Consider the following 19,885-nt stretch of genomic DNA (forward strand, 5'->3'; position numbering starts at 1 on the left):
ACATTCACCTATTAATTACTAAACCTGGCAGCAGATGCTATTGCAGTCAGATGTGAAAGTCTGGAGTTGTGTAACGGTTACGTGACTCTCCCAGTTTCAAATAGCTGACTGTGCTATTCATAAGCTACACAATCAAACCTCAAACTGAGCCTTTTACAATGCCCACTGTAAGTGCCATAGCAATGCCCATTCTACCGGTTTGTGGTAAAGACAAGTTTAAAGGAGAGAATGCATAGAGCTCCAGCACCATGCTTGGCACAAACTAGGCATTCAGTAAAGGAGAGAGCCTATCATTCAGTGACAAGGACCATTACCACTGACTAGATGCATTCTGTGTCAGGCACTGAGCTAACTGTTTTGTACACATTATCTTTTGTAAAGTTTAGCTCACTATATCCCAGACCAAAAACCAAACTCACTGTCATTGCATTCCTTCTGATGACTCATAGCACCCCCTCAGAAACCTCAGGATTTCTGAGGCTGTACATCTTTATGGGAGAAGTTGGCCTTGACTTTCTTTCAAAGCCCACTATGTAGGATTTACTAAATTTTAAAATATGACCAATGAATTTTGAATAAGTCCCAATGACCTGTTTTTGTTAAACCTAGAAATATGTTATTTTAAAATGATCTAACATTGACACTTGGACTTTGCACCATTCAATGATAAATATTGCATGAGGTGTAACTTGAAATAATGAGATTGGTCTTTGTGAGTAATTTGGAAAAATTGGTATTCTTAAAGGCATGTCATATCTTCAATTAAGTAATAAGTTAAACCATAAATCAGAGGAGCTTCTGAGTGGCCAATTCCAATTTTTACTATTTACCTTCTAAATAAATGTGCTTAAACTACTTTGAAAATCATTTGAAAGTCTTAGAAAATTATGGATGAAAAAGCATGGTTCAGAAGCATCTTTACTGGGGCGGGGGGTGGGGCAGCGGGGTGGGGGATAGGTACAGATAAATGAATTACTTCTAGACTTACTGGATCCAAAACTTATCCATTATTCTTGAGTTAGTTTAGGAACCGATGCTAGAGATAATATCTAATGAGATTTTTCAAATATAGCATTTTGCTTCAATGAGAACTTTTAAAAATAGGAATGAATCAGGGTGAGTTTGGAAGCAGTCAGATACATCCTACTGCCTGGCTTCCTCAATCTTTCTGATTTTCATGGCTGTGCCTAGAGACTATTCATCAGTGACCATGTCAGTTGGAACCCAGCTCTCCTACATTTTTCATTCCCTCATTATTTTTTTAATGCTTCATAGAGAAAAAGACTACAGAGATACTGTGATGTGGAAAGCTTTTAGTTTCTGGATAAAAGGGAATTGGGAAGATTGTTTGGTTTGACAGTTTTTTGGTTTCATCTTTATCGTTTCTAATTTCAAGTTGGGTGCTAACCCCCTGTTAATTCTCGGGACACACGAGCCAAGACTTGCTGCTACATCAACTGGCTGCTGATAACAAAGTGGAATCATCGCATCAGCCCTTCCCCTGCCTTCCAGCTTCCTATCTCTCCGACTCCATCTTGAGGAGGCTGAGCCAGGAGGCTAACCAGGAAATCTGTAGCAAAGAAGAGTCAGGTGCTACATGATTTATGATCAGGTGTCATTCAATTTATGACGAAGAGATCATTTCAGTATTTTTATAACCAAGGATGATTTGTCCTGTGCAGCACAAAGTTCCCATCATCATTGTAGTTACTTTTAAGAACAAAAACTGGTGATGTTCAGGAAAGAATACAAGACCCGGTCACATCCAGGACCATGCAGTCGATTCCAACATGGAGCAGCACTACAGGAGAGAGTAGGATCGCCACAAAGGGTTTGCGATGCTGTGACGTGGACAGTAGCAATAGTTGCCTTGACCACCACACAGTTCTCCCCGGAGCCGCCGGTGCCTTCGTTAAGTAAGGGCTGTGTACCTTGACCGCTGTGCCACAGCTCTTTGGCAAAAAAATAGAAGTAAAATATTGTCCTTGAATTTATAATGTAAGGAAAGAATCCTTAGCTAGAGAAAATAAATGAATAAACACCAAATTATATTCAGTGTTGATATTCTTGCCTGCAACCACTTCTCATTTAGTCTGCTCACATTTCCATAACTATCGGACAGAAATGCAACCTACCATATACGTAAAATACTGAAGACCAGCCAGTGTACTGTACAAGGATGCCAGCTAACGGCATGGCAATCACGGCGCCGGCATAGGAACCTAAAGCAGAAACAACAGTCACCGTGGATGAAGGAAGGGAAGTGAATCAATGGGAATGCTTGACGAACTCTTGTCTTCGAGGTTGATTCATACAAGTACAACATTTGCACACTCGGGTGCAAGCATATTCACATCAATAGACAATCTACCTATTCCTCAAAAAGACACACAAATGGATAAGTGTTTTTAAACATCTTTCAATAATTTTTTGAAAGTCTTAAGAAAGCTATGGATGAAAAATATAATGAAACGCCCCCTCTGGAAAACAAAACAGAACCACCAAAATTCCACAACGTATGTACAAATTAAAGTTTGATAGGAAATTCATGCAACCAAAACTCATCGATGACTTTTGAACCAGGTTAAGAACACAAACTAGAAATGATACGTAACATTATTATTCCATTATTCAACAATGTACATCTATACACAGGAACACAGGACTACACAAGCAGATGCCACTATTAAAAATAATAAGAGTATTCTAAGATGACATGAGTATTATGTAAACCATTGATGAATATAATGATTTAATGAATGGATTTCTAAATACACACACTGTACCAAAATTGACACAAGTAGATATAGAAAACTCGTGGTCACCAGTAAAATGAAACAAATGAGCATGGTGACCAAAAACTGTTCTTCACACACACACATCAGTGAACTTGACCACACAGTCAATTCTTAGTCGTTTCTCCTAAACTTTTACCCATCGCCACATCTTCACCCGGTACTCACCACAAAAGGAGGTGGTAGCCAATCGACTTCTCTCTAGAGGAGGGGCCCACTTGCTCCATATCCCATGGCAGGCTGGGTAGGTTACCCCCTGTGAGGAGAGAAAGGCATTTACGGCCATTCGGGTTTACGAGTTACTAGAAAATCCATACAGTTCTTCCTCTGATGCTGTTTCCCATCGGATGAGCACAAGGTCGTCAGGAAAGCTCTTGTCCATGGGCCCTCAGTACCTCCTGGGAATACCATCTAGCAAGTTTTCAGCACAGGACAGCTAGGACAGCTTATTTTAGGGGACTAATTCAAATTTTTCTCACTCATTAGCTCTTCCTTCCATCTCCATTTTCTTCTTGATGACAGCAAAAACTCAAGAATGCTCAAATCCTCTTTAATTCTGAATAATTTGAGATAGTTAGGATGCCTTTTCATTAAGTGTTAAACTTGGTGATTTCCAAATAAAAAGGCTGACTCCAGGGGTAGGTGGCATGTAGATCCTTGGAGCATGATTAGTCTGGACCTTAAGACCATCAAAGCAATCAGCCCTTTGCCTATTTTTGTATCCTATTGCCTTCTCTTGCTTTCTGGGACACAAGTAGTGGGCCCCGTGAAGATGCAGTCTTCACTGCCTAAGCACTCTCTCTGATCTGCCTACCAGCTCTATGAAAAAGAAGCTACGCCTCACTCAAAGCTTTACCTGGTGTTCTTTTAATACCTGTAGGCTGATGGAGTAAAAACTGATCAGCACGGGAAGAAAGAGGATATAGTTGTTGAAATATATCAGTGATAAAAATAGTTTGATCCCAAATCAACAAAGCCTCAATTATAAAACTCCAAAAACATATTAATTCAGGGCTACCACCAGAAAACAATGGACTAAAAACTTACTACACCTCTGCTAAATCTAAATATACACATTAAAGGAATAAGCCATTAAGCTTAGGAACTTAGAACCAGTCTCTGGGGATGGGGTTATATCTAAGTCAACAAAAGCCACCAGGACTTTTGGTGACTAGCAACTGGGGTCTTAAAAGTTTACACATTATTATCTAAGATATGAATATTGGTCTCTCTTTGACTAGAGCAAAAAGGAGTAAAGAAAATTTAAAACCACAACAACAATAAAATCCACCAAAATTAGTCCTTCCCTATTTTAGTGTTATGTATATATAGCCTAATAATTATAGATAGATAGATACATTTATAAAGATCATAATTGTACAACATCATTAATATGACTGTTTCAGAATAATATCTTACTGTAGTTCCATACCTCAACAAGTCCCTGCAAGATTCTAACGAAGATGACACACCCATAATGCACCCTGGCTGCTGAAGGGATTAGCATATTCAAGGTGGAGGTGAGAAGTATAGCAGCTCCAAAGACCCTGAAACAGAAAGGGAGTCACATATGATAACATCGCTAACACGATTTAACATCTGGTATATAGAGACCTGATTATGTCAGTTTACAGCAATTTTAAGATAGACTGTATTGCTACAAGTATAAAATGTGTTCTGAATTTGATTGGTTAGTCATTTCAAATTGTTGATTTGGACTACCTTAAAATTCTATATTATTGGATACACAAGAAATAAAATACATTTCCAATTCATCTGTTTTCTTCATAAGACCTATAACAAATAATAAATATTGAATGAGTCCTTGTGTACGATTTGGGTCTATATCTATCTACAATGTAGACTATTTTTTATTCACACTGTTATATCCTGTTAGACCTACTGAGCCCAAGGCACAGTGCCAACTCTTAGTAACATTCACTAAAGAGTTTATGAAAGAATAATGAATCCATGAATTAATCAATATGCTTCACATTATTTAACTAGCTGCAACTTCCCCAGAAGCTGATGAGTGGAATAAATACCCCAAGAAACTTCATAATTAGATAACACAGCACACACTTGTATAATACTGACTACGAGGTTTCCTTGTACTTATTGAACTCCTGTCTTATGAAACACGAGGTCCCTTTGTCGTGAAGAACACAAATAAGTAATCTTTAATAGATGTGCTTCAGATTTTATTTCATTGGGGGGGGTGAATTATGGAGGAAGACATTTGAAGTACACCTCGAGCAATGGTCATGCACACATAAATTTAAGAACTTGCTAGAAATATGGTGCGGATGACTTTCTCCGTCGTTGAGTGAAAATTCCACTCCAACATAGAGCAGAAAGCAAGATTTTCAATGATGTTTACACAGATGATATTTATACACACACGGATACCATGAACAGGAACTTTTAGGACTCTTGTAGAGGTACTTTGAGACACACTATCTCTAACAAGCTAAACTCTGCATTCTGGGCATGTACCCCAAGTCACACATAGAGCTTTGAATTCAGTTGAGTTGGTTGCCTCATAAAAGTGCTGCTGGTTCTTTCAAGGGGAACATTTCAATATAATGGTTTAAAGACTTGAGTTCCTTCACAGTGTCTAAACCACCAGCCACTTCTTATGGGAAAGACAAGAGTTTCTAATCCTATGAAGGGTTTCTATCTCAGAAACTCACAGGAGCAATTCTACCTTCCCTATAGGGTCACTATGAGTTGGAATAGATTCCACGATAGTAGGAGGGAGTACCCTTGTAAGAGTGACCTGGTGACCAGGCGCAGTGCTAATGGTTTTCTTTCTCTCCCCACAATATGTGAAACTGATCCTATTTGAGGAGAAGACTCTTCTGATGAAATGATTTCAAACTTGTACCAATAAGGGGTGGCGGATGGAGCCTGGGCATTCAACAGGCACACCAACTCTTTACTTAAGAGACTGAATTTGAAGATTTCATGCGCTGAGAGCAGATGGCTTCTGTTGCCTTTGGATTTATCCTTATATTAATAGTCTTGTACAATATCTGTCTTTTGTGATTGATTGACTTTACTCAGCATAATGGTTTCTTGGTCTGTTCATGTGATGAGGTGCCTCGTGGTTTCATCGCTGCTTGGGACCCGAGTTTCTTCATCTGTTTTGCTACTGATGGGCATTTGGGCTGTTTCGAGTTCCTTGCGACTGTGAACTGTGCTGCATTGAACATGGGAGAGCGTAAGTCTGTTCTTTTTGTGAGTCTTACTTCTTTGGGGCATATACCCAGCAGAGGTATTGCTGGGTCATGTGAGATTTCTATTCCGAGCTTTCGTTAGGTAGTGCCATATGCCTTCTTCAATGGATGTACATTCAACCTTTTCACATGTGCACTTCAGTGACAGTGAGGTTGCATTCACCATCACCGTGCACCCATCACCGTGATCTATTTTCATATTTTCTCTGAAAGAAAGTCAGTACCTCTTATGCAAATTTTCCATTTCCACCTGTCCTGACTAACCACTTAGGAACTTTGGTCTCAATGATTTGCCTGGTCTAGATATTTCATATAACTGGTATTATATAATATTTGTCTCTTATGTGTCTGAATGATTTTATTTAGCATGTGTTCAAGCTCATCCAGCAAACAGCTGCAAAACACATCTGTTCATGGACATTTGGGTTGTTTCCAGTTTTAGCTCATGCAAATAATACTAGTATTGTAAACACCAGTGTTCAAGTATCCTTTGAGGCCCAGCTTGTGAGTCTTTCAGGTACATATCCAGGAGTGAAGTTTCTGGGTCATATGGTAACATTTTTCGTAGAGTAAACAACATATCGAGCATATGTTTTAACTTTTGTGAAAGTGTCAAACTGGTTTACACAATGGCTACATCATTTTACAATCCCACTAGCAGTAAATGAGGGTTCTCATTTCTCTATAGCTTCACCAATATGTGTTCTTTTCCTTTGGTTCTGATACTAGCAAACTGCCCCATAGGATTTCCATAGCTGTAATCTTTATGGAAGAAGACTAATCAGCTGGTGGGTTAACACGACATACCTTTTGCTTAGCAGTCACCCAAAGCATTCTAAATCAGAACTGTTTCAGATTGCCGCTTGCTGGGTCTGTGTTTTGATAAGCAACCCAGATGATAATTTTGCATACCATGGTTTGAGAACAAACACCTTACACTTGTCATTCAAGTTTACTTAATATGTTTTCTTAAAATTAATTACAGGAATAATGAAAATATTTTATTTTTATGAACATAATTTTCAGTAAAAACTTTTTCCCCTGGTTTGAGAACTTTTTAAATACTTAGGGTTTTAGATAAGCTGAAGAGAGAACCAAAAAATACATCTAGATATTGAAAACTCACCCCTCAGTAAAGCTGAGATCATCATAATATATTTGAGTATCCAGTGTTGCTTCCAGCTGTTGGGCAACCACCCAATCAAAGCAAAATCATGCATAACGGGAGGGCTGTAATTCAGAGAGTTTTCATTGACTGTTTTTGTTTGTTGTTTTAGTAGATCACCAAGCCTTTCTTCCAAATCTGTTTATGTCTGAAGCTTCATTGGATCCTGTTTAACATGACGTTGTTGTTGTTGTTGTTGTTGTTGTTGTTGTTGTTGTCGTCGTCGTCGGGCCATTGAGTTGGTTTCAACTGAGTCCTGCTATGTAAAACAGCGGAAAGTACTTCCTGGTCCTGGGCTATCCTGAGGACTGTTGCATTGCATTGGTGTCAATGGTTGTAGCCACGGTGTCAATAAATCGTGTGGAGGGATCTTCCTCTTCGCTGCTGCCCCTCCACTTTATCAAGTATGATGTCCTTTTCCCTGACATGTCCAAAGGAGAAGAGAAAGTCTCATCATCCTTGCTTCTAAGAATTGGCTGCGTTTCTTCCAGGATAGATCTGTTGGTTCTTTTGACAGTCCATGGTACTTTGCATATTCTTCATCAGCACCAAAATTCAAATGCATCGGTTCTTATTGGTCTTCTTTATTCAACGTCCACCTTTCACACATACGTGATGTGATTGAAAATATCATGACTTTGGTCAAAGTAGCATCCTTGCTTTTCAACATTTTAAATAGGGTTAGCGTTATAGAAACATGTAATTCTCCACCAAGAGACAGTTGGTGACTGTGTGTTAGGTGCATTGACCAAGCCTCAATCCCAGCTTTCCCACATGGAATGCAGGAATTCTACCCCTGAGGCACCGGTGACCTATGTCCCTAACACAAACACATTGACTCAGTGAGTGCTTATTCAGTTTGCGAGACACCAAGGTCACATTTCATATGTTTTCAATAGAGAGTCACCCAACAAACCAATGATGTGGTTATTATTTATGTACCCCATTTTACGTCAGAAGAAACTAAAATGGAGAAAAATGAAAGAACTTACTGATAACAACTCCAAGTAGAGAATTGCTACATTAAATCTAGTTCTGTCTGATTTCAAAGGCAGTGGTTTTGCTAATACAATTACTTCTGAAATATAAATAATCTGAGATTAGTGTGGTTAGTGATCTCAGGATTCTAACTATAACTAATAACCGGCACAATGCTACTTGAAGTCCATGAAAAAAAATAACTGTTTAAATATTTACTTTTAGCTCATGCCCTAAATTGTATTTCTAATTATCCTATCTTGTCTGTTATATTATTTGACGTTCCTTAATTCCTTTAATCATCCTTTTTTATACTAGTTTTCACTGTATCTTGAAAACGCACTGATTTTATTCAACTTAGTTAAGAAGAAAATCAATCGGATGAATAACCTAATTTTTAAAAGGTGGGCAGAAGACATGACCAGACAGCTCACAAAAGAAGACCTTCCAGCAGCCAAACACGCATGAAAAAAATGCCCATTATCAAGCACCATCCAAGAGATGCAAGTCAAAGCACCTCAACCTAGTATTGATAGCAACGTTCTAAAAAGTAGCAAACAACAAATGGTAGGAGTGCCAAAGATGGAAATCCTCACACTGCTGGAGGGACTATAAAACAGTACAACCCTGGTGGGCAGCTGTGCAGAACTTCCTCAGACAACTCGGGGCGGGCATACCGTGGACCTAAATGAAGGATGCCCTAAGTAGCTTACTCTCCTGCCTGCCTGGCACCATCTGCGTGAGTGGTTGCTATTGTCAATGTGTGTCGAATTGGTTCTGACCCATAGCTAGTGACTCTCTGAACAACAGAATGAAACACTGCATGGTCCTCCACTATCCCCACCACTGTTCCTGCACCCGAGCTTACTGTTGCAGGCACTGTGTCCAGCCTCTCGCTGAGGGACCTCCTCTTCATCTATGTCCATCCACTTGACCCAGCATGACATCCCTCTCCAGCGATTGGTCTCTCCTGACAAAGTACCCAAAGTATGGAAACAACATCTTCCATCCTTGCCTTTGAGAAGCACGCTGGCCTACTCCTCCCAAGACAGAATGTTTTGTCCTGTTAGCAGTCCATAGTCCTGTCAGTATTCTTCTCCAGCACCATAATTCAAATGCATCACTTTCTCTTTGGTCTTCCTTATGCAACGCGCAACTTTTATATGCATAGGAGGCGATGGAAAATATCATGGCTTGAGTCAGGGGCACCTGAGTCCTCAAAGTAACGTCTTTACTCTGCCACACTCTAAAGAAGTTTTGCACAGTAGATTTACTGAAAGCAACGCATCTTTGGATCTCATGACTGCCGCTTCCATGAGTATTGACGGTGAATCCAGGCAAGAAGTCCTTGACAGCTTCACCCCTTTCTCCGTGTGTCATGATGTTACCTATCGGTCCAGTTGTGAGGATCCTGGTCTTCTTTCCCCAGTCACAGCACACACTGAAGGCTGCCATCATTGCTCCTTCTCATCAAGCACCCCAAGAATTCACTTTCAGCAGGCAAGATTGTTTCATCTCTATATCATAGGTTATTAATAAGCCTTTCTCCAATCCTGATGGCACATTCTTCTTCATATGATCCAGCTTCTCTGATGATTCTCAGCACACAGATTGAATACAATGGCGGGAGGATGCAACCCTGACTCACTCCTTTCCCGATTTTAAACCATGCAGGATACCCTTGTTCTGTTCACATGTGAGCTGCTCCAGTAGAAATAGTAGCAAACTGTCTAATATATGTCACTCGCTTCTCCTACTGTAATCAACAATATTAGGATAAAGCCCAATGAACTCGTCAAGATTACATTGGTTGTAACAAAATTGTGTTTTATATTGTCGGTCCTTGAGTGCTTAAACACTAAGCTTTATTATTTTCCCACAGCAGAATTAGCACTGCTAGAATTGCACGATTAGCGGAACTGGCCCGCATAGCGCTGCCAACAGGAGTGTGTGAAATAACAAAACCTTGAAAGGAACGGAAGCAACACTGAGGAGTGAAAGCAGGGGTGCAGTTTTTTCCCCCAATCCTTCCGGTTTTTGAAGAAAGTAGAGAAATTCTGACAGTCATTTAAGAATGATTCTGTTGGAGAAAAACAATGGAAAAGTGGGTAAAAAGTAACAGAGGCTGATGTAAAATATAAAAATAATAATCGATAACTTATCAAGGGTTCATGGGGGGGGAGGGCAGGGGAAGAAGGGGAGAAATGAGGAGCTGATATCAAGGGCTCAAGTAGAAAGAAAATGCTTTGAAAATAATGATGGCAGCATACGTGCAAATGTGCCTGATGCAATGGATGGATGGATGGATTGTGATGAGATGTATGAGCCCCCAATACAAGTATTGAATAATAATTAGAAAAATTTAATACCTCAGTATTTGGATAATAATATCTCCCATTCGACCCATTTAAAGCTGTCTCAGTATTTAATATGTTCTGATTTCTTTTTTTTAGTGCTTTAACTTTTATTATTTTAAACTTAATTTATTCCCGAGCCATGAGTTTTTGCTTCTTCAGTTTCTTCTGGGAAATCGTTTTCTTCTGTGCAACCTCCTCTTCCAGCCTGGGGACGATCTGTTCCTTCTCAGTCAGGACCATGTCAGTGTGGCAGGGGGAGCTCATGCATGGGTTGATCCGACCATGGGCTCTGTACATCCGGCGGCGCATCTTGGGGGCTGTGTTCACCTGGATGTGCTCAAAGACCAGAGAATCCACTTCTAAACCCTTAAGTTCGGCATTACTTTCTGCATTTTTAAGCATGTGAAGCACAAATTCAGCACTCTTTTTGGGCCACTGACCCTGGGTCCAACCCCACTGTTTGGCCTGGGCACACCTGCCAACACCACCATTGTACCGTCGGAAAGGCACACATTGCTTCTGCAGAGTGACGTCTTTCAAGTATTTGGTGGCTTTCCGGAGTTGCATGCCTTTGATGGCCTGGGCAGTTTCACGGGTGTTCGTGAAGTGGACCCGGAGGTTCGACCCTCTTCATTTGCAGGATTTTGTAGGGGTTTCTGGGTCGAGTGAGTAGCAAACCATCTTGACAGGTCACCTCAGGCCACTACAGTTAGAGGAAGTTGGGGGGGGGGGGTCCTCTGGGAGAATTCATGGTCACCCAATACGTTCTGCTTTCTTTTCAACTGAGGTTTTCTGCATTATGGCTGATCACTGATGTTGGGTTGTGCTTGCTTATTTGCTTGCTTGCTTCTTGTCTGTGTGTTTGTATGTTTGGCTGTGTATGGAATCCAGGCTGAGTAGATTTATAGAGACAGTAACTGGATTGATAATTGCCTGGGGGCAGCACAGGGGCATTTGGGGAGAAATGAGGATATGAGTATGAGAAATGAGGAGAAGAAAATGTTCTAAAATTGACTGTGGTGATGATTGCACAAATCTTAATATAAGTGAGCAATTAAATAGCATGATATGGCAAGAAGATGCCAATACAACTATTTTTGAAAACAGAAGAGACTGGTAGGATCCAAGATATTCGTCCCTAACCACCATGTGGATCTGAACTGAACTCACTCCCTTGTCAAAATAACCCACCACTCAAGATTTAAATGCAGTGTTTGCCCAAGGACGTTGTCGTTCATTGGTTAGGAAAGGAGGAGGGATGGAAACAGAAAACAGAGAGGAAGTGTGATGAGTGACGCACAGGTATATGACAAGACAGAATATGAGTGAATTGTTGAATGTGAAATTGTTGTTCTGTTCTGCAAACCCTCACCCCCTTCACAATAAATATTTTTAAAGAAAAAAGAATGATTTTATTAAGGTTTTGTGAAGAGAAATCTGGATTTCAGTAAAAAACCAAAGAGGTGATTAAATTGAGTAGGGCAAAGCTCAATAATGTCATTTAGCACAGTGGTTTCCAGATTTGGACACGGTTAAGCATTACCTGCGTGGAGAGAAGAGTGTCTTACATTATACAAAGTTGATTGGTGCCCAAGTACTGATTTCATCTGAGTGGGGCCCCAAATGTTGCAATTCTAATGAGTTCCCACCCACATGCTGCTGATTCTGTTGATCCCATTTTGGAGATGAGTAGTTCAACCCCCTCCAACAAAGACCTGCCCCACAGGATTTCTCCGCTGATTTACCTACAGAAGCAGACAGATCCTTCTTCATAGGAGGTGCTGCCAGAGGACTCTGTGACTCTCCCCCACCAAACCCAGATCTGCCTATTGCCATGGAGTTGATTCTGATTCATAGGTACCCAAACAGAGTAAAGTACCCCTTTTGGTTTCTGAGACTGTAAATAAATAAATCTTTATAGGGACTGAAACCCTTATCTAGGAGCCCCCGATGGGATCAAACTGATGACCTTTCAGTTAGCAATCAAAGTGTATCCCATTATGCAACTAAGGCTCTTTTTGCTCCCCGAAGACACCAAACACGGGCCAGGTCTGGAAGGAAGACTTAGACTAAACTCAGCTGGACATATTGAAATAGGGGCTCGCCTTTGACTACAGAGGGTAGGAGAGTAGCAAAGGGAGCATGGGAACTCCTGCTGAAAGGGAGATTATCCTTCCAAAAACACACATTGACAATCTGATCACTGATCAGAAACCATAGAGAGGTTCTCTGGTCTCTATGCCCCCACTGACCAGCTGCTTTATCTCATTTGAGAACAAGCAGGTATCATGGTATGAGTTAAAAATCCAGCTCTATGGTTACACTGTGAGAATTCAAATTCTAAGTCTAAATCTTACTAGCTATGATCTGGGCAAGTTATGCCCCAAATTCTTACTTTTTCCATCTGCACAATGGAAATAATACATTTCCATGCTCCAAGGAATTATTTAGAAGATGAAATAACTCAGTTAGGAACTGATTAATAGTAAATGGCTTATAAATGTGTAAATGTGAGCTATTTTTATCTAGAAGAGCCCTGGTAACTTAGCAGGTCACACACTGGACTATTAAGCACAAGGTTAGCACTCCAAATCCACCAGTTAATCCACAGGAGAAAGATGAGGCTTTCTACCTCTGTAAAGAGCTACAATCTTGGAAACTCAGAGGAGTGGCTCTACTCGGCTCTACCATGCTTATTGGCCTCTGAAAGGTAAAACGTGTCTTTGAAATTCTACTTTCAAATTAAAATTAGATGAGAATGCTTCAGAAGTAAAATATATTAGAGGGTACTTCAAAAATTCGTGGAAAACTGTAATTGAAAGGTAATTCGCTTTCAACAAACTTTGGAAAGACCCCCTCTTATTGTCCTCTTAAAGAATCTCAACATTTATCAATCTGTATATTTTGTGTTTATTGTATTGTACTTCTTTCACAGTCATCAATGTCATTGCACTAACACTGCCTCCCCCAAAATACATGTCTTTGCTATTCTGACATATAACACAAAAATGATTATAAACAAGGAAAAGATACATGTGTATATTATTATCCCTAGCACTATTCTCAACTTTCATACATATTAGTAAATATTATGATATTTACTTCCCTAAAAATAATTTCTACAATTAGAGGCCTTTAAAATTTATATTATGAAAAGACTTCATTATCAATCACAACCATGCCAATAAATACATCTTTAAAATGATTCCACAACCATGGATTTGACCTTTTCTGTGGATCTAGATCAGCAATAAGCAATAAACTCATTTTAAAAACTCTATTGGAAAAATATATATTTTAAAACACCACCCCAATAAATTGTTTTAAAAAAAACACCGAAAATACTCAATAGGAGGAAAGTACTTAGTAAAGAAGCACATAATTTGAAATCATTTGTACATACTGGAGCTCATACATCATCTCTGCTTCTTACCTGATTTTGGGAAAAAAATCTGCTTTACTGTATTCAGTTTCTTGATTGTTTACGCAAATATGAGTATGCCTACTTTCCAAGGTTGTTGGAAGTAAGACATGACTCATTCAAAGATATGTACAAGTGCACTTCAACTCATTCATAGACAAATGGAATGGAAAGAGGGAATTTTTCCAAGAATTTTTCTGAATTTCTTGGTACATAACTTTGATCAGCCTCCTGAAATGGAAAACTAATATAATTATGAAGATGACTGCGAATCCACACCCTCTCTCTTTCCCTCCTACAATCAAAGAGCCTACTATGCAGGTGTAGAAAGCACAAAGTGGTTAGATCTGCATGGCCTTGGAGCTCTACTGATCATAACTCATTCCCTCAACCTGGTGAGATGATTGATCTCTTCTGTGATTTGGCTCAGTCAAGCTGGTTTTCTCTTTCTCTCTTTAATCTGAAAGTCAAATTTCTAGACAATTGTGTGTGTGTGTGTGTGTGTGTGTGTGAAGAAGAAGGAGAATGCTTCACCATATAGCAAGATTACTCCTTAATTTCTTTAGGGCAAAAGAAACTATTGGTGTGGTTTAGATTTATTCTTATAATCCTTTTTGATATTCTATTATGGGGTTTGGGTGTTTTTTGTTTTTCAGATACATTTTCAATTGGTTCTCATCAAGTGAACATTAAGTTTCGTAGCATGTCAATGTAAATTATCTGAGAATATCTATAAATTATTGATAATCATTAGAACATTTAAGTCTCCATTCAACCTGATTTACAATGATCTGTTTATAAAATGAATCCTTGACTGGGGATTCATAGTATTTCTTCTTTTTTAGTTAATAATCCATTTCAATAAAGAAGCTTATTCAAGAAGTAATCACTTCTTTTTAAAATAGGGAATAAGGTATGACTAGAAAAATAAAGAAAAGAATTAGGCTTATATTAATAACAGAATTTCCTTAAAATACATATAAATTATTTTGATCATTTAGACGTCTTGAATTCTCAACTCAGATGCTCTATAATATGAGGTAATATGCCAGTATTATATATTAAAATAAGACATCAATAAAATATAAAAGCAATCAACACACATTCTCAGCAGTTAAACTAAACTCAAACATCACCCTTTCTGAACAAATAAGCAAACCACTAGTTATTAATTGTATATAGTTAATTTGTGTTCTGCATTATCTTCCTTAGGAGCCCTAGTGATATAGTGGTTATGTGTTTGGTTGTGATCTGCATGGTCAGCAGTTCAAAACCACCTTGGAAGAAAGCCCGGACTTTCTACTCCTGTAAACAGTTACAGTCTTGGAAACTCACTGGGTGAGTTTGGAGGTTTATTATCTTCTTTGTAATGTGCAAGCTCAAACCCTGGCAGGAACATAAGGCAGAGATAGACTAACAGTAATTAAGCTGATGGAAAGAAAGGTGACAATGACTATGTAAACATTTAAACTTCGCTCCCTTAAGAATTAATGAGTGAGAAGTTGTTCTCATTTTTTTTTTCAAGGAACATCATTATAATCTCTGGGAAATAAATCAAGGGTGATTTACTCATTAAGATATATATTTAACATGATAAACTAGTTGAAAGCTACCTAAAGTCATTGTTTTCCTCACGGTTTCCTCTGCAGCAAATGCCATGCAAAAAATTAAGGTTGTTTTCTAGTGAAAAGGTAAGTGATGCGAGTGTTCGTTTTTCTTCTGTCATTCACATCTCAGGATGCTTAGTGATATGAAAAGCTATCATTCTGAGTTTTCAGAAAAAGAAATGTGTGTGCGCATCACTAAAATACTGTCAGCTTTGAGAGACATAAGATTAGATCATTCTACCCTGTACAGGGGATCTGAGACCAAATCTTTAAAGGCGCACACAGCCTCACCTCTCCCCTTCAGAGCAGCTGAGAGGTTTGAATAGGCAACCTTTCTGGAGCAGTCCAACCCCCATCCCAACCCTGGGGGGCTCCTCAAACACCCTCTCCGAACAAATCCACCCCGCACGGATCTATCCGGAAGAAGTATTAGGAACACCAGTGACTCATCACTTCTACGGAGAATTCGCATTTTTTCCAGAATCAATCAATTTCCATTTGGGCAGTGGCTTGTCACTGAGCAGGGGACTTGTGTTCTGCACCCCAGGTGTGGGACTAATCCTTATCCGGAGGGTCTGTGACCACTGACTGATGCAGGCTGTTTAATCTGTTTAATGTAATCAAATCAGGGCCTCGCCGCCCCCCTTGGCCACATCTGATGCCCCACTCCCATATTAAAAAAGGAATACACAGGCTCAAGTCAGCCCTCTGGGTCCCTTGGTACATCATTAAGTTGTAAAAATGACTTCATCACTCATGACAGAGAAATGAGACGGCCCCGACTGGGGCATATGGCGGTGGGAGACCCGCTCCACCAGCTGCCCACCAGACTGACTCCTCCCTCAAATGACCTCCCCCTCCGCCCCCCCCCCCGTCCCTACCCCCCTCCCCCAACACCGAGCAGCCTCCGCATTGCAGCAGAGGAGGCTGCTGGTGAAGGAAGCCGCAGCCTAGCAGTCTAGGGAGAAATCAGAGCTCAGAGCTCCACGTGGGGGAAGGGAGGTCAGTGAAGGAAACACGTGCCACGTGCCGGTCCTTGGGGACATGTCCCCCAGCCTTCCCCTCAACCCTACCCATCTATTCAGCTGGTGGGGCCGGGCATTTTCTTTGTCAGGAAAAGAAAGACCTCCTCCGCATTGCCCCAGATATCCAGTCTATAGGCCCCACAGCGGAAAGGCTGGGAGCTATTTGATGGGCAGCCAGAGGACCCAGAGAGAAAAGTCACCTCTGGCCCAGAAGATAAGGTGCAAGACAGCAGTCCATTGCAGCAGGCTTACATTCAGATTCTGAATCTCTCTCTCTCTCTCTCTCTCTCTCTCTCTCACACACACACACACACACACACACACACACACACACACACACACACACAGACACGCCAATGTTCTAGCGGGAACACTTAACACTCCTTTCAATGGATGCTGTAATGTATATGTAAGTAGAGAGGAAATATATCCAGGACAAAAACCTTTGTGAGGATGGTGCAGGGCCCTGCAGTGTCTTGTTCTGTTGTGTATGGGATCTCTCTGCGTGGGAACCAACTCAGTGGTACCTAACCACAGCCAATCAATCAATCAATAATAGAAAAACGATGATTGATAGGTAGTTGATGGATGGATAGATAGATAGATAGATAGATAGATAGATAGATAGATAGATAGATAGATAGGTAGGTAGATAGATAGAGTTTTCAGAGATGGGGTTTACGACATCTTTTCCAATACTTATTCCAATAAAAATTAAGATAGAATCCTATTGTTTTACATGTGACAGGAGAAGAGACGTATTGTTGGGCTTAAAACACCTCAAGGTTTTCTGTTTATGATTTTGTTCCTCTTTCTTCAAATTATTCTCAGAAGAGGATATTTCCTAATCAGGCAAGCCATGTCAGATTACATGATCTTTTCATTTCTATCAGTGCAAACCCACATTAGCAAATAGTTTTAAAATCCATGCGATTTGCTCATTTTAAAGGTGAATTTTTCTCTAATTCAACTGATCTGTAGTATGTGTCAAGTCGGACCCAATTGTGTCAAAATCCCAGTGACAGATGGCTCTCTCTCTCTCTCTCTCTTAGCTGACAACAGGTTCACCTTACCCCTAGTCAGGCTCAAATGTCTGCAGTTTTCTAGATGTCGACATTGCCAAGGTACAGGGCTGTGGGGAGAAGCTCCAAAGTACATGTTTTCAAGTATAGAAAATCACGTGATTTTCCAAAATCAGCATAAGATTTTGGTTTTGCCTTCAGCAGAGAAACTAACAATTACCTGTGCTTGGGCCAAATAGCTGAACAGTCAGTACAAAGACACCAATACTGTATGTTCTTCCTGACACAAAATCTAGGGATCCCTTGGGTCTGCTAAAGACTCCCCTCTCTAATTCGTGGATTTCTACCCTGGCTTTGGGACAAGATAGATAGATTGTAGTTTCTCCAGAGAACAGATGGTTCAACCTACTGCTTCTCAACGTAGCACAAACTATCAGGCCAAGATGCTAAACTTCAGCATGGCAGTATTTGTGGTGACGGAATACTGGACACCTGAGATCTATTCTCCATCTTTTTGTGACCTTGGGGACATAATCATCTCCCTATCTTGTTTTCTCATCGGTAAAATAGGAGGATTTGATTAGACGAGCCCTGTCCTGTCCACATAGAATATGTTTTGTTATGTTGTGTTATAAAGCATTCACCAAGAGTTACAACTACATGTGACAACCTCAACCCTTTATTCAAATATAGGCATTGATACCATTAAGAAAGGTTGGGGCAGGGAATGTATGGATGTGCTTTATACAATTGATGTATGTATATGTATGGATGGTGATAAGAGTTGTATGAGCCCCTAATAAATTGTTAAAATTTAAAAAAAAGAAAAAAAGAAAATGATTAGGGCAAAGAATGTACATATGTGCTTTATACAATTGATGTATGTATATGTATGAACTGTGATAAGAATTGTATGAGCCCCTAATAAATTGTTAAAATTTAAAAAAAAAGAAAATGATTAGGGCAAAGAATGTACAGATGTGCTTGATACAATTGATGTATGTATATGTATGGATTGTGATAAGAGTTGTATGAGCCCCTAATAAAATGTTAAAAAAAAAAAAGAAAGAAAGGTCATGTACCAAACTCAAGAAATACTTGGTCAGGTAAAATGCTGTACCAGGAACTGACCTCTCTTCACAGAAATATACGGATACTGGTAAATAATCTGCAACATTCCACAAAGAAGTAAGCCCAGCTTAACTGGACATTTCTAAGTACATTTTTAGCATCAGGAAGAAAATAGCAGGTTGCATGTAGTGAATTGTTAGCAACATCGAGAAATCTGTATAAATATTTTTTCCTAAAACGAATCATCAGTTTTGTAACATTTTCCATGGAACTCATTTGAGTGGCACATAAAGCTATGGAAAATTAATTTTAAAGGATAGAAATGTGACAGGGGAGGAAGGATTTTTTATGCAACTGCAGCAGTCTACTTACATTTAACATACTTATGATAGAATTCAATTAAAGTAATGCTGAAGAGTTACAGGGCATATATATTTTAAATTTAAGATCATATCCATAATAAATGATAAAAGCCAGCAGTAGCTTACTGCCAGGTACTTCACAGCACTTTCCATATCGTATCACATTTAGTTGTAATATTATCATATTAGGTGGTTGCCTTTATTAGTCCCCTTTTCCAGAAGTATAAATTGAGGCTCGGGGAGATTAGGTAATGTTTGTATAATTCAGCTATTTAGTAGCACACTCGGGAGTGACCCAGGCAGTGTGGCATCAGCACAACCACTCTGCCTTACTGCTTTTTAAAAGCCACAAACACTGTGCTGTAGGGTTTATCGTGCACATTTGACAGATAGCGCTCTTGAAGATATTGGAGGTATAGCAGTGGATAGAAAAACAAATATATATGGGCAAAACTTCCAGCCTTCGTTAGATTGAAAATTTCTTGGAGAAAGGCTGATAATAAGCAAGCAGATAAATCAGTGCCCTATTGATAAAGGAACTAATGATATGTTCTATGCAAGAACTTAAAGCAGGGCTGGAAATCAGGACAGCGGGGGTGAGCATTTTCAATAGGATATTTCCATGGACCTACCAGCATGAATAGTTTTGTGATTACAGGTTTATGATTAAAAGCCCTTAATATTGTCCAAATTTTTTTTAACACACCTGACCTTATTTGTTCATGTGCCCTTTGTCTGTTGTTTACTTCCATTAGATATTTGCCCATCCTTGTCACAGTTCTTTCAATTAGGATAAACCTATTTCTTAGCAGTTTTATTTTGAAGCATCTTCCAGCCATCCTA

At 39.6% G+C, this 19,885-nt stretch overlaps 1 protein-coding gene across 1 annotated transcript in view; it reads right to left on the reverse strand.

The window, feature by feature from the left end:
• SLC17A6 (solute carrier family 17 member 6) overlaps positions 1-19,885 on the reverse strand; it is a 42,386-nt gene that overhangs the window by 14,000 nt on the left and 8,501 nt on the right. Inside the window, exons 4-6 of the mRNA XM_075548405.1 lie at positions 4,228-4,342; positions 2,964-3,051; positions 2,136-2,222 (exon numbers count right to left, since the gene is read on the reverse strand). Coding sequence (XP_075404520.1) covers positions 2,136-2,222; positions 2,964-3,051; positions 4,228-4,342 — 290 coding nt within the window. The remainder of the gene's footprint in view (positions 1-2,135; positions 2,223-2,963; positions 3,052-4,227; positions 4,343-19,885) is intronic.

This window comes from Tenrec ecaudatus, chromosome 4 (assembly GCF_050624435.1).
Source record: "Tenrec ecaudatus isolate mTenEca1 chromosome 4, mTenEca1.hap1, whole genome shotgun sequence".
Taxonomy (NCBI): Eukaryota; Metazoa; Chordata; class Mammalia; order Afrosoricida; family Tenrecidae; genus Tenrec; species Tenrec ecaudatus.